This window comes from Jatropha curcas, chromosome 10 (genome assembly GCF_041381405.1).
Source record: "Jatropha curcas cultivar XTBG-Jc1 chromosome 10, XTBG_Jcur_1.0, whole genome shotgun sequence".
Taxonomy (NCBI): Eukaryota; Viridiplantae; Streptophyta; class Magnoliopsida; order Malpighiales; family Euphorbiaceae; genus Jatropha; species Jatropha curcas.
In genome coordinates, this window is record NC_143160.1 from 2,860,327 (window position 1) to 2,876,168 (window position 15,842).

At 34.3% G+C, this 15,842-nt stretch overlaps 2 protein-coding genes across 2 annotated transcripts; one reads left to right on the forward strand and one right to left on the reverse strand.

Annotated features, from left to right (window-relative positions):
- The first annotated feature begins 3,107 nt into the window (after positions 1–3,107).
- LOC105648582 (DUF1442 family protein (DUF1442)) lies at positions 3,108–4,163 on the forward strand. Its single transcript, XM_012235015.4, has 2 exons — positions 3,108–3,220; positions 3,336–4,163. The coding sequence occupies exons 1-2, from the start codon at positions 3,164–3,166 to the stop codon at positions 3,927–3,929; spliced, it is 651 nt and encodes a 216-aa protein (XP_012090405.1). The 5' UTR covers positions 3,108–3,163; the 3' UTR covers positions 3,930–4,163.
- A 754-nt stretch (positions 4,164–4,917) lies between these two features.
- Positions 4,918–8,723, reverse strand: LOC105648583 (Leucine-rich repeat protein kinase family protein). Its single transcript, XM_012235016.4, has 4 exons — positions 8,011–8,723; positions 6,943–7,203; positions 5,943–6,815; positions 4,918–5,622 (listed from the first exon to the last, which is right to left on the reverse strand). Exons 1-4 carry the CDS (start codon positions 8,432–8,434, stop codon positions 5,141–5,143), a joined length of 2,040 nt encoding a protein of 679 aa, XP_012090406.1. The 5' UTR covers positions 8,435–8,723; the 3' UTR covers positions 4,918–5,140.
- Between the last annotated feature and the right edge of the window lie 7,119 nt (positions 8,724–15,842).

Sequence of the window (15,842 nt, forward strand, 5' to 3'; positions counted from 1 at the left end):
ACCTTAGGCAAATCCCACATCGGTTAAGTACGAGGGGGTGGTCCTGTACATAAGAGGGGTGGTTCCAGAACATGGTTGAGGCCTTTTAGGCGGGTTGCAAAGCCTGCCTGAAAACAAAACTGTATGTGGCAAGGCCAGCACACCTTAGGCAAATCCCACATCGGTTAAGTACGAGGGGGTGGTCCTGTACATAAGAGGGGTGGTTCCAGAACATGGTTGAGGCCTTTTGGGCGGGTTGCAAAGCCTGCCTGAAAACAAAACCGTGAGGGGGTACTCGTACGGGCTGGAGCCCCAAAGCGGACAATATTGACCATGGGCTGGGCTATGACATATCGTCCACCTCTGCAAACACTGGCCCACTCTGCTCTGAGTTGCTGGCCACCATGTTATGTCTGTCATCCACCTCTGCAAACACTTGCCCACTCTACTCTGAGTCGCTGGCAACTGTGTTATGTCTGTCATCAACCTTTGCAAACACTGCCCACTCTGCTCTGAGTCGCTGGCAACTGTGTTATGTCTGTCGTCCACCTTTGCAAAAATTGGCCCACTCTGCTCTGAGTCGCTGGCCACTGTGGACTTTCTGAGATGTCATTCACCTCTGCAAACACTGGTCCACTCAACTCTGAGTCGCTGGCAACTGTGTTATGTCTCTTGTTCACTTTGACTTGTGCAGAATATCAGTGACGGGCTCAGCAACAGTAACGCTAATAGTAACTATTCACCATCAACCGCGAGTCACTATTTTACTATTCATCACTAAGTCGATTCTGCAACGTCTTTCCGAGCGGACAACACCAATGGACTCGTCGTAATTTTCTCTTCGTCGTGGTATATTTATTTTCAAAATATATTCACGGATCCGGTACCGCTATCTGACCGGCTGGACCTGCCGAAACCTTCGGCTCTGATACCACTTATTAGGGATCAGCTCTGATACCACTTGTTAGGAATCAGCTCTGATACCACTTGTTGGGCATCAGCTCTGATACCACTCGTTGGGCCCTTTCAACCGATTAAGAGAAAATTAACGCAGCGGAAAAGTAACCTTGTGACACACAGATATTTATGTGGTTCACCCTCAACTGTTTAGGGCTACGTCCACGGGACAAAATCCGAATCATTCTTCCACTATTAAAATAGTAGGTACACAACGAGAGTAATACAAAAATAGTGACACTCAAAGTGTTTCCCAAAAACACTCCATAATAATTTCCTCACTATTTTTCTCTCCCCTAAGTTTAGGAAACCCATCCTAAAATTAGAAAACTCTCTCGCTACATTTTCTCTCTTCTTTCTTCTGTGTGTTGTGTGTTCTGCCTCTGCCTCTATTTATAGGCAGGTTAACGCGTAGAAATGCCATGTACAACTCCTGTCGTGTACAACTCCATTGCCTTCCATTTTTTACTTCCTTTATTTTCCTAAGAAGATACACATGTGAAAAACATCTCAAGCCAACGCACAGACACATCTCTACACGTGCGCACAAGCACACGTACACTTACGCAGAGAAATCTTCTAAAATTTTCGAGTAAATACGAGTATAAAATAGAATTAAGGAGTGTTGACCCATGCAGACATGTCTCCTGCAAGGATGCATTGCAATTGAAGCAGAATCTTTCAACCCACAACTCCATTATATTTAACTCTATTTATTCCCATGCTGTTTATTTTCTTATTGCTGATTGTTAATTTCATGGAATCAGAATGCAGCTAGGAGAGAGAGATTATTGTGTAAATAATAATTGGCAAGAATAAGATCATGTTGGGAACACCATTACAAGAAAACATAATTTAATTACAACCACGAATGAATCATCTCTCCCTGGCAAGAATCAGACAAATGGGACCTCTTACAATGCAGAGAGACCAGAAGACACAAAATGTTATTGATGGGGTTGGATTTGTTAGCTTTGTGTTTGGGAGGGAAGCAGCTTGATGTGGATCTAGATCTTCTGTTAGGCTTCTTAGCAGGCATAACTTAGAGCCAGCCAATTTTTATTATCAATCTTGAATATTTCTCATCTGTCTTCATTCTTAAACGTTTGAATTCAATATATAATTTTCCTTCTTTATTATTTCAAAAACAGATAAAAACGGCTCTTCTAAATTAATCCATTTTGTTTTATTAATTTGGCTAACTGGGATTTGAACTTAAAATATCTCATCCCTGGAAAATTTTTCTTGTGCTATTGATAACATCGATATCGCATGAATAATTATTGACATACAGATAAAAAAAAATAGTCGAATGTATATATCAGTATCCATCAAAGTTTAAATAAAAGAAAATGAAAACACAGTTTCTTCGTGATTGCTCTGAAATGATTGATGGTAGGGATGGAAAATTTTCATATCATTGGAGGAAATTCATTATTGTTTCTCCTGCGTGTATTTTTGTGTGTTTGTTTTCCAATAGTCTTGTTTCTGGTCGACAAATATATCAAGTTCTGATGGACCTAGCAAAGAAAGGGATATCTTAACAAATACCTTTCAAAAACAGCTTATTAAGAACTTTCTTGAGCCATTCAATATATATAAGCAGGATATTATAAACTATTTTACTTAATTTGATATAATCTTATTCATTGAGTACTTAAACAGCAACTTGGATTTTATTTTATTGTATAAGTAGAAGTATTTGATGATTTTGGCTCTTTGACAAGACTAATTAACATGGGGTCTTGCTTCATTTGTCTCCCAAAATGATCAAATAGGCCTAACACATTGCCGCAGATTTCTGTTGTCTCTCTGTTAATGGACATTGCAGCTAAAAAATGGATTAATCATTGGAGATTGGAGTAATTCTGATTAAATATGTGTTTACTGCATGTTAAGATGTATTAAATATTATTTAAGGTGCTGTCCTGGAAGCACACTAAAGATTTGTTTTTGGGGTTAATTCATGAAATTGGCAACTTGGTCCTGCAAAATAAAAATGTCCATTATTTTTGTGACTCAAACTTATTGGAGCAGCCCTATACTAGTTGATAATGCTATATCATTTTTTAACTTAGCCAGTTGGATTGACAGACTCCTTGACCAACCTCCCTTGGTTCGCTCTATATATATACAAGTCCACCACACTAGACCAAAGCATTCATCATTTCAGCAAAATTCTATCCAAAAGAAAATTTTTGAGCAAATACATAATAACAAATAAAAGATGGGTTGCTGGTCTGCTGAGAATGCTACAAATGCCTACCTCAAAACCTTGAGAATGGTGAGTATAAAAACATATAGATACCAAATACATTTATAAGTTTCAGCAATTGTAATCAAGTTCAAGTTACTATATGGCAATTTTTCCTAATTAGGTCTTTGTCATGTATTTGCAGGGTCAAAAGGCAAAAGAGCCAGATGTAGCTGAGTTCATTTCAGCATTAGCAGCAGGCAACAATGCACAACTAATGGTTGTGGCCTGTGCGAGTTTTTCCACCTCTACAGTGCTAGCCCTAGTGGCTGCAGCTCATCAGACCGGCGGTCGTGTTGTTTGCGTTCTTAGCAGTAGCAAGGAGTTGCAAATATCTAGACAAATCCTAGGCTTCGATACCTGTCATGTTGAGTTTGTTGTTGGAGAAGCAAAAAATCTTATATTAACCCAATATAGTGAAGCAGATTTTGTGCTTATTGATTGTAACCTAAATAACCATGAATCCATTCTTGGAGCGGTTCAAGCAAGCAGGAAACAAAATGGTGCTGTTGTTGTAGGATATAATGCATTGAATAAAGGATCGTGGTGGTCAACTGGGTCAAAAACCCAGTTGTTGCCTATTGGAGGAGGATTGCTAGTAACTAGAATAGCAGCAGGCTGTGCCAAGATTGGAAATTTAAAGAAGAGTAGCCATTGGGTTGTCAAGGTAGATAAATGCACTGGTGAAGAACATGTTTTCAGAGTCAGACACCCACAAAGAAAGCAAGTTGAAGCTTAAAATTTGTTTCAATACTAGCTTTATTGGCTGCATATGGGAGTAGAAGTGAATTTTGTTTTTAATTTCATTTTTCTCCATTTTCAAGCATGCTTGCTGGCCATAGGAATTAAATAAGCACACTAGGTTATAGTTTAATTGGAGTAATTACAAGAGTTTTTTCATGAGTCCAAAAATGTAAAATGTAAATGATCTTTTTATATACCTATATGTAGTATTCTTAATTAATGTATATGAAGTGGCCAAATGTTTTATACTAATTTTGTATTTCATAGATGCTACCCCGCACATGTTGATTATTAGATCTGCGTTTGCACATGGATACAAAGGCAATGGATTAACGTATTTAATTATTTAAACTGAAATCTTATATATATGGTTTCTCTTTGTTGTTTTGTTTATAGCCATAGTTAATCCAAGTTATAATATTTTTAGATGACTGCTTGCTGGTGATTGTCCAATTTATGGTTTTCTGCTTAAATTCTTTTCCCTCTCATTCAAAGGTCATGGAAAAGTTGTCCCGTCGTTTAGCAGATGACAAGGAATCTTTTCCTCGTCGTCTATTGAGAACAGCATACAGTTTTCTTTAATGGAAAATTTCCAAAAATAAAAAACTACTGGCTGTGTATTGACTGGTTTGTGTGGGCATGGAGAAGAGCTATGGCCTCTGGGTTTGAAAAATCTGTAGGCCTCACTACCAACCACCTTAGCGGTACCTTAGGGTCCCGCTAAGGTGGTTGGATATGAACGTAGAATCCTGGGTGCGACAAGAATAACATCATATTACATTAGGGAGTATCTAAAATAGATTTGTTTTGACATGAAAAGGAGTTCGAATGCAACAAACTCAGTTGTCCATTCCCACTAACATGTTACAGGATCAATGGAGCCTGAACAATCACTCATGAACGATCTAGAGGCATCGATTTGGCCAACTACCAGAACAGACGAGTTACAGCTTATATGTTGTTAATGAAGGATAATCCACCTCTTTAAACATCAAATATTCCATAAATTAAGCTGATTACAAGTGAATCACTGTTCAAGAACAGTCACAATAAAGTTCAATTAATCCTCAGCAAGAGGACACAAGTTAACAACACCACGAAACAGCTACGAGTCCTAAGAATTCAGTTAGTGTCGATCCATTCCCAGCTCACCATCACCCATTTGAAAATTGACTAGGCAGCGGCTGAAGAAAATTTTCATGGAAACTACAGACAGCTGCTGCAGTTACCTAGCTCCTGAACAACAGCTTCCATAGTTGGTCTTTCAACAGGAGACTCGTTAGTGCAAAGCCAAGCAATTCTCGCAAGCTTAGATGCTTCATATTCGAAGAACCTCCCATGAAGATTTGGGTCAATATAATCTTGAAATCTGCAGGCCTCGGCTCCTAGTCGTACCAAACTGGTAACTTTTCTTTTCCCTGAGAGGACTTGGAAAACAATCACCCCGAATGCATATACATCACTTTTCTCAGTGAATCGGCCAGTTGTTGTATACTCAGGAGCTAGGTAACCCATGGCAGCACTGGCCTTCAGGGCTGAGAATACAATGTCATTTGTAAGAAGGTTTTGTAAGCCAGAATCTGCAAGCAACGGATTGCATCGCTGGTCAACAAGAACCTTTTCAGCTTTGATGTTTTGGTGAATCAGAGCAGGTTTTTTCACTTTGTGCCCATGCAAAAAAGATATACCTGTTCAGGAAATGAACAAATCTTGGTAAAAAAGATCAACCAATAACACATTCCAAATTACCCACCAAATCATCAAATAATCATACACACAAGAAACTGTGAGAAAGAGAGAACAATGGCTCCAATTTCAAGAGAAAAAAAGAAAAAAGAAGTTTACATTTTCATTTTAGTCCTTAATTTTCCTCATCCGGCAAATACAATTTGTGACGATATTCTTTTAACACATTGATCATTGATAAAAAAATTCTCAAGCCTTCAAAACCAAGCACAAAGATGTGGATATCTAGAGTAATAATAACGATAAGGTAATTAAAACTGACCTTTGGCAATGCCCTTGACTATAGAAACTCTAGTGGACCATTCAAGCACATGGCCATCACCATCCTTCACATCAAGATACTGCAGCAAACTACCGTTAGGAACAAAATCATAAATGAGGAAGCACTCCCCTCTGCCCCTTGAACAACAAAACCCTCTCAATCTCACCAAATTCTCATGTCTCAGAGAGGTTAAAATATTTAATCCCTTCAAGAATTCAGTTTCTTCTGACTTGCAGCTACTTTTGCTAATGCTTTTGATTGCCACCACAGAACCGTCTCTTAGAATTCCTTTGTACGTTGCAGAAAAGTTACTCTTACCCAACAAATTCACCTCTGAGAAGTACTGAGTAGCAGTCTCCACCTCATCCAAGTTGAACCTGAAGTTCTGGAAGACATCTTGCTCGTATCCAATGAAATTCCTACCATCAGCTAAAGGATCCCATCCATTAGGGTACTCAAGACTGATTAGAGGAGAGCCATTCTTCCTATAAACCCCCTTGGCTTGATCAGTACTGAGACGACTATCAGAAATTTCAAATGAGCTGCCAAGTTTCTGTTTTCGGCGACGATACTGAGTAAATGACAGAATTCCCATAGCCAACAACGCAACAGTTACGACAACTGTGCCAACAACAACTGAAGCTTGGTGGGACTTCGACGAATTTGAGCAGCGGGTTTGGTTGCAGTGCAACTGCAAATTTGCTGTTTCAGGGATCTCTCTTGATGGCATACCAGAAGAACCAGGCCCAAAGGGTTCAGGTCTGCTTGGATTAAGATGGTCTGAATCATTGCAAGCTTGTAAATACATAAACCCAGCTCCACATAGTCCTAGGTTGTTGCCATATAAGAATCCATCATTCAGTCTCTTGAGAGCTACATCAACAGATGAAAGGAGGAAATCAAATTAGACTTGGACATTTCCTAAAAAATAAAAAAGAGGACATTAACAAAAAGAACAAATCATTGAAAATATGACACTTATTGGTCATAGCATCATTACCCAGTGGTACATTGCCGGAAAGAGAGTTGTTCCGGACATCTAGAGCTTCAAGCAACGGAGCATCAGCTAGTTTGGTGGGAATTGAGCCAAAGAAGTGATTGAAGCTTAAGTCTAGTCTCATTAGCACACCCAAATTTCCCAAACTTGCAGGGATCGCACCAGTAAATTTATTGGATTGGAGCGCAAGAACATTAAGCTTCTTCAATGTCCCGAGCTGGGTAGGTATACTTCCGGTGAACTGGTTGTAACAAAGCTGCAAAACTGCAAAGCAAGCAAAAATAAAACTATGTGATATGAACAACCCATTAGCACAAAAATGATTACCCCATGAAGGAGAGAATAACAATGTTGAGCAAGTATTTGAGCTTCTAGTTATAGATGAAAACCTAAATGATGATTGCAAAATCCTAACGGGGTGTTTGATAGCTAGAACCTCACGGGAAAGTGGATTGGGAAAGTAGGATTCCCATATTTGTTTTTCATTTATTTTGGTAAAACCCCGCAGAAATCGCACAAGCATGAAAGAAATATAGCAAAGATTCAAGCTTTTTCATGAGGATACAGACCAGAAGTAACCAAGCCGGTAAATCATGAACAGATGAAGTTTTGCATCGAATCAGTTCCGTACCGAACCAAAGAACTAAAGACAACAAGAGAAAAGAGGGGGTCAAAATTGATCCCTTTTTTTTTTGAGAAAAAAAATTAATCTTTTTATTTGTTGGCAAAAAATTGAATCCTTTACTTGATATTTCTTTTTGACTTCCCAAAATAAATTCAAACAGCATAGCAGTATTAAGCAAATTCAACTGCGTTAATTATATACATAGAATAGCAAAAAGTAAATATTCTTTTCCATTTATTGAAACAGAGAAGCAAACTTGTGAACTTCACATGTCCAGCCTAAGGGAAAGAAAATCCATATCTAAGAAAGAGACAGAATCAAGCATCACACATGTAAACAAAGGCATTTAACGATAAATATACTTAATATAACAAAGCTCAAGTTTTGTTTCCTCTAAAAGAAAGAAAGAAAGAAGGGGAAAAAAAGCTAGGAAGCAAGCAACTTACCTTGCAAATTCCCCATGTTCCCGATCTCGGGAGGTATCTCGCCGGAGAAATTATTCACATTCAAATACAAGTCACTCAGCTCTGTCAAGTTAGCTATTTCCCTTGGTATCTCCCCGTACAGAGAGTTATAATGTAAGTACAGACCTGTCAAGTTCTTTAACCCAGCAACACTAGAAGATAGCTTCCCATGGAGCCCCTTTCCCTGCAAGGAAATATTAGCAACTTGACCCTTCTCATTGCAGGCTACACCCTCAAATGAACCACCACAAGGGTCTCCATTAATAGTCCATGAAGAGATGTATTTGTCCTCTGGGTCCAAGGCTGCTTTCATGTCCATGAGTGCTATTAGCTCAGAGTTTGCACGGACCCCAGTTTCCTTTGAAATGAAAACAAAGAAAGTGAAGAGAATAACAGCAAGAGTCATTTCCGATTTCAGCTCCAAATAATAGAGGATGAGCTCTCTTTTTTGCAAACAAGCAGCCCTGGTTTTAGCTCCTCTCTCCCTCTCTCCAGATTTTCCTGTTGTCACAGGTTTTCTTCTTTATTTGGACCGTTTGTCCTCTACTCCTCTGTCCGGGTCTTACCTCTCTCTCTCTAGTCTCACTACTAACAAGTAAGTACTCTGTCTCCGTCTAATGTGCAAAGAGAAGAAGATAACAGAGAAGAGACAAGTTTGGCAGTGGCATCCATACTCAATTTAGTGGAAAAGATGCACGAAATGGGAAAACTAAAAGAAAAATGAAAAGCAAAAGATACGATTTTTTTTTTATTTTTAGTGCCAACTAAAAGAAAAATGAAAAAGTAAAAGATAACATGAATATTTTTATTTTGAGCCGTGCGATTAGTTGACTTTGGTTGGATGAGTATGGGGTGTTGAAGAGTCTCGGTTACATGGTTATGTTTCTGCTCAGTTGGTAGAGGAAGTAGAAACTTCGATTTGACTGCTTATTGATGAGGTTAGGTCTTCCTTTCTTACTGTTAGAATAGAAAACTAGGATTATACTTTACTAAACCGACTATACAATCTCCAATCAATGAAAATAAAAATTCTTCAAAAATTATTTTTATTTTATTTTTTTCAATTTTTTTTTTCAATTGGATGCTATATAAAACGATTGCATTATCTCCGACAGTTGCAACTGTTCAGAACCCATAAGCATGCAAATTGAAATTAATTGTTACAATGTCAATAATTAAACTTAGGTATCTCTACCGTTACAGCAAGGGATCATTTGCAAAATAAAAAAAATAAATAAAAGTACTCTAATTTGAATAAAAAATTAGTTTTTTATTAATATATTTCATAAGAAAAATATTATTTTTTATTTTTTTCTTCAAGGAAGGAAAATGATTATTAATGCTATTCTTTTCTCTCATTTTCAAGTTATTATAATTATAATTATAGTTTATTTATTTACTTTTAGTATGATAGGTTTAAGTTTGAATGATGCTACTTATCAATTGCGAAGTTACAATGATTATTAATAAAAATGATTATCAGGCGTGGGAAAAGAAATTAAGAGTATATTAAAAAATATGGATCAAGAGAAAGATAGTATAGAAAAAAAATATTTTGTTTATATATTTGCAAAATTTATAAAAATAGCTCAGGTTTCTGTTGTTAAGAATAGTTCGATTTCTAGTAAATTTAAGTAATCAATTAAAAATTTTAATAAGGCGCCAACCTTTTTCATATCAGAAAATTTTTTTAAAATAAGGTAGATTTTATATTGTTTAAATCTATTGCCTTTCATATCAAAATGAACTTTTTTTTTTTTTTTTTGAACACTTTGCATGGAAACAATCAAGACATTGAACAAAAAAATTCAGTTGTCTGCCTTTCTCCTTCTCCCATTTTAATTCACCTTTTACACAATTCTTTTCAATTTTCTGGTTGTCTTTTTTTTCCCCCTTTTTTTCACCAACTATAAGATTTATGTCATACAAATGGACTGCTTCGGTACAAGTGTTTTTTTAATTTTTACACACTAATTAAGAAAAGATTGAAAAATCTCAATTTTATTGTAATTAATTTTCTATCAATTATCTAAATAATTAATTTGTATTTAGTGGATATACTAAAAGATAATAATAAATCAAAAAATAATTAATACTTAATTGATATTTTAAAATGAGACTTGCAGCAAAATAAAAGAATTAGCCTTGAAAATTATTCGCAGTGGAACCGGAAAAAGTAAACTTTATTTATATTTTAGTTTGCTTATTTATAAAAATATTATTCAAATTCATGGATTTAATATTTATACTAGTAATACAGAAAATTATACAAATACATATAATCAGAAAACCACGATTCATACGTTCTGACAAATTGCATAATTATCAAATTCATCAATCCATAAGTTCGTAAAAAAAATAATAAAGTCCCAATAATTACTTACTATTTTTTCTCTTGGATTCTATTAATCCAGTTGTGCTGGCATGTGGGCTCAGAATAACCCGAAAACTTTTGACCTGAGTTGAAATGGAAAAATCTACGGTTCAGGTTCATCTGTCATATAAGTAAGTAAGGCCTAAAGTGATAACAGTAACTACGCCACGTGGTAACTCATAGGTGGCAAGACACAGTGCTAATGAGGCACATCGCACTAGCATTCTATTGCAGACAAGTTCAAATTCAAAAAAAGGAAGAATCATGTGTGCTTAAACTCACCGTAAGCTCTAGAAAAAAAAACCGTATTAAATAATTAATTCCTTTAAATAGAAAGCATTTTAAACGTGACCAATGGATGCTCCAGGTGTACGCATCTTCAATGGACAATAGCGCATGTGATCAAAACTCATAAGAAATTCAAACCACCTGGGTTGCTCTTTATGAGCTGTTAATGGCAAAATATCGGTTCTGTTGTGTTCCGTGCATCTCACCTTGTGGTATGTCAGAGTTCTGACACCGCTTCGTCCCATGCTGCTGTCCCTGTCCTCGAAGCCCCAGCCCCTCTACTTTCTGGTTCCCAGCTACATATTTATCGTTTTTACTTTCATATATAAATAAATATTTTGAATTTATTATGTAAAAATTTAACATATGCTACCGTCAACCCTACGCAAAAATTTAAATTTAGAGGAACAGAAAATATACTTTATAATATTTTGTAATTGCAGAGGCTAAGTAAATGGGCCCATAAATCACATCTAATGTTCTAGTAATTAAATTTTTAAATTTTAGAGGGGCAGTGACCATTAATGACTCTACTGTTCATTCATGATTGCAGTATTATGTTATAATTTTAAAAATATCCAAAAACAAAATAAAAAGAAACGGTTTCTTTTGCTATTATTGAACGGCTTGTTATTACGGGCAAAGTTAGGATTATAAAGGAAAAGAACAAATTACTTTAAAAATTTATTAAGAAAATATTATAAAAAAAAAATAGAAAGGAGCATAATGATTGAACGTATCTAAAAATTTGTTCAGCTAAGGTTCGAACCTCAGTGTCCTCTAACGCTTAGCCTCTTCTCTAATTGGTATTAAGGTTCTTAAATTTATTTATTAAGCACAAAAATCAGTCACATAAAATAGAAGGCGAGTTTTTCTATTTCATGTTTTCAATATAGGAGGAATGAGAAAATTATTATAATTTTTTTTAATTTAGAAAGAAAAGTTTAGAAGAAAAATAATAATTATTTTTTCACTCTTTATATATTTGTCTTCTTCTTTTTACATAAGGAAAATTATCATTGTTTTAGGCATCATTTATTTCCGTAAAATAACTTGCAGGAAAATAATTTGCTGAAAAATATTTTCCTTCAAAAATATTTTTCAAATAACTTATTTTCGTTGTTTAGTTGTAATAATGAAAAAATTAGTTTAAAGTATTATTGTTTAATGTGAAAAGAATGCAAAAAAAAATATATATATATATAAATTATGAAGCCGTCGGTGGACAGGAGTGGTAGCCACCAATGGCCGGTGGTAAATGGTGACTGGTGTAATAATTATGATGATTAATAAATTAAAAATATGGATTTATAAAGTTTGACAATATCCGAAAAATATTTTACTCTCTCGAAAATGGAAAGTTATTTTCCTTAAAAAATGACTTAATTTTCCTTTGATTAGAAAAATATTTTCTGTTGACTTATTTTTCTGATCGTTCAAAGTAATAAAAAATTATAAAAAATATTTTTTTCAAATTATTTTACGGAAATAAGCGGAATTTTATTATTTTTTAATTATTTTATTTTCTCCACTGTTCCCTATTGAAACGTAGCTGTAATATCATCACCAATGATAAAAAACATATTGGAAAATCGAATGAAAGAAACTACCAGTGTTATTTAGCTTCATATTTATAAAATATATGAGGTATCATTACTGTGTATCGCAATCATTAACATTATTGTCATCATATTTACTATTGTTAGTCTAACTAACTAACTACGGTCAATTAACGGTTATTTGCCTCCATCGTTAATTGATGGGCATGTAACACTTTATTTGATTAATATTTTATTAAAATTTAGCTAAATATTAATAGTTTAATAGTTTAACTACGAAAAATTTTCAGCATAATTTTCAAAAAATAAATTTACAATTTAAAGAAATAAAACTAAAAATTAAAAACAAAAATAATACCAAAACACTCCTTAATGAAAATCAATGTGAACGGAGAAAAAATGAACGCGGGACTGATCATGTTAAAAGGACAAAATAGGAAAACAAAAAGGAATAGAATTGATTCCACGCTTTCCACAACAAAGAATAAAAGAAACCCATTGGCAGTTTTGATATTATTACCCTGTGAAAAGCCACGTACCATATCAGATTACAAAAAAGCCTGTTGACAAAATCACTTTTCTTCTGCTTTTAAAAACTAAAAATAAAAACGAAGAAAAAAAAAAAAGTCTTTCCCAATGAAAGTTGGACCATGCACCTCACCAAGTTGGGTTTGGAAAATAACCAAGCAAGGGAATAAATTCATATTGGCACCAACCAAAGGTTACAATAGCAATGGTTTATCGGTACTTCCAGGAAAAAGCGCTTGGTGGTCGCTGGCTTTACCTGTTTTGTTTGAGACTACCCGTAGCCCTGATAGTATTTAACTTGTCCCTTGTTTGTAATTTTTTGACAGCTACAGTACTATGCAAATGTGATATTTGGATTTTGGACCACTCTCACCTTTTTTTTATCATCTTCTTCAGAATAGCAATTCTTACTAATTTTTTTGTTGGAAAAAAAAAAAAGATAGTAGATGTTATTATTGTCACGTGAAACTTAATTCAATGCATTTCATGCTATAATTTTATAAACCAATGAATTCAATTTGGCTAAGAAGCTTGTCCTTTTGTAATTTTATATGGTTATATTTCCTTCCTGATGGATTTCTCTATTCAGATAACGCCCTTCTTCTTGATAAAGTTTTTTTTTTTTCAAATTACCATCAGCATCTTCATACTATTTAAATATGAGAGTATTTTCGCTTTTGAGTTGGTAATAATGTCTTCTCAAATGGTTTTTTTTTTTTTTTTTTTAAGGAATCCAACATTAACATTGCATAAATTAAGGGTAATTACTATGTAGCTAGATTTTAATCAAATATAATAATAAGAATTTCTGTTTTCAAAATTATACTACGTAGTCCTAATATTATGATTCCATTATATCATCTAATAACTAGTTTTTTTGCTAAATCACTGTGAAATGCAAAAATACTCGATGTGAACTATGCAATTGTTATTGATCAGTGAAATGCATTAAAGAGGACCTCAATTTTTATAATTTTATACTATTTAATTCCTATATAATAATTATTCTTAAGATTAGACCGATTTATCGAACCGTTATAAGCGAATTCTCTTTAGGGTATCGCCAATAATGAGTGGTTGTCTTTACGATCACTTCAACTCTAACAATGGACTATGAACTCAACAAGAACAAAGAATACCGAAATATTTTTGATATATCACAATCATTTAATGGAAAGTCTAACTGTTAGACTTTATAATATATCATGATTTATAATATAGAAATTAAATAATGTAATTTTAAAAACAAAAGTCTTTATTACTGAAAATAAGAATCCAACTATAACTTGGGTATATCTGATCAGTTTAAGTGACTGTTGATGGGTTGGGTAAGTTTTGAGTTTTCTAGCATTCTATGTGCTAGAATATCTAGGGCGGCACAGTGCAGCTTTTTTTTTTTTTTTTTCTTTTTCTTTTTAATTTGTTCGACTTGATTAACTAATCAAATTATCACATTAACCCACAAAAAGGTTTTATTTATTCATATAATATTAAAATTTGTTGCTTTTTAGGCGCGATCGAGTAAATCCATGTTCCTATGTATTTGTATTTGTGTTATACCAACAGTTTTAGAAGTGGCATTGTGTTTGAGGCTGTCTCTTCTTATTATTTAGAAAACGCCAAAAGTGATTTTCAGCTTCATTTTGTGCATAGTGTCTACATATATAGCCATAACGTGTCTAAAGGCTCCCTTTGGTTTTTCCTCCAAAAAAAAAAAAAAAAAGTATTTTAACTTAAATACATTATTTTGTCTTTAGTTATTATTTATAAAATATGTTTTTAACTTAAATTCAAATATATTGAATTTTAAAAAATGTATTTTATTACATGAATCAAGTTCTCACAAAATAATCACTGTTGACATCATTTCATCTCTTTTTACTAAATTATTTTCACTTCAAACAATTGGCTAAATTTTGCAAAATTTGTGTTCTCAAACGGGGACTACGTAATTTTCAACAACAGTTCAGGTTTGCCTTGTACAAGAATACAATAAGGTCAGTCTGTTCATAGCTGAACTTCTTATCTTTGTCGGTGACAAATCAACATAAAAATTTCAAAATAGAATAATTCAACAAATCTCGTGGTCAGAGTGTATCTTTGTGAACAAGACATTATAATGTCATAAACCCAGACGACACTGTGACAAATGAGAAGGGGTCCATATATACCATAATTCAAACCAGTATTATATTTTCTATTTTTATTTTTCATTCGTTATTAATTTAACATGAAGGGAAACCGAGCAGAATAAATTTCGTCTTGATTCACGAAACATTGGAGACGTCTCATTTTTCATAGAAATGAGCAAATTACACCTGATTGGCTATTGTATTTTCTATGTTTTTAATTGAAAAATTGTTCACATCAAAATTATTATGTCTATGCCTAACCGAAATCTTAATTTGAAAAAAATTTTCAGACCAAAATCACTATGTTGGTGTCAACTCGTAAGACGGAATTATGATATCCTATCCATGTCGGTCGGAGCTTTTTTTCACACTTGTGCTATCGCTTTGAGGGCACAGTGCGTCAACATGGAATGAAGGTGGCTGAAAAGTGGGAAAAAAAAAAATTCCAATGAGAGATTGGAAAAGCAAATTGGAGTTGGAGAAGCATAAAGTTAGGATGGATCGTTAAGGTCCAGCCATGCACAAAAATTGGGTTGAGCCCACTCCTTTGCAGATTGCCCCACTCATATTATCATAAAAGAGGACTGCTTGCAGTTAACTCATGTTTATAGCAAGGAATTTTTTATTCCTTCCCTGTAAAGTTTTTAACAGCGACATTTATATTTTATTATGCTTGTTGAACCTTGTAATTGAACAATTGCCTTTTAAAAAGCACTTTGAACATTTTTGTATCTGCGAAGTGGAAAAGGCGCATCTTCAACACACCCACGCATATATAAAGACTTTGTTACTATTAAATTACAGTAGGTTTCACAGTTCATCACTCATTTTGACTGTGGGACCATTACTAATAGAATGATGCAAATCAATGTCACACAGCTCATGCGTACCCCTCACAATTATTAATACTAGTTAAAAATTTTCTTAAATTAC

Coding starts and splice junctions, on each gene's coding strand:
- LOC105648582 (XM_012235015.4), top strand. CDS start 3,164: ATGGGTTGCTGGTCTGCTGAGAATGCTACAAATGCCTACCTCAAAACC. Junction 3,221..3,335: donor ACCTCAAAACCTTGAGAATG/GTGAGTATAAAA, acceptor ATGTATTTGCAG/GGTCAAAAGGCAAAAGAGCC.
- LOC105648583 (XM_012235016.4), bottom strand. CDS start 8,434: ATGACTCTTGCTGTTATTCTCTTCACTTTCTTTGTTTTCATTTCAAAG. Junction 6,816..6,942: donor TTCCGGCAATGTACCACTGG/GTAATGATGCTA, acceptor CTGTTGATGTAG/CTCTCAAGAGACTGAATGAT. Junction 5,623..5,942: donor AGTCAAGGGCATTGCCAAAG/GTCAGTTTTAAT, acceptor TTTCCTGAACAG/GTATATCTTTTTTGCATGGG.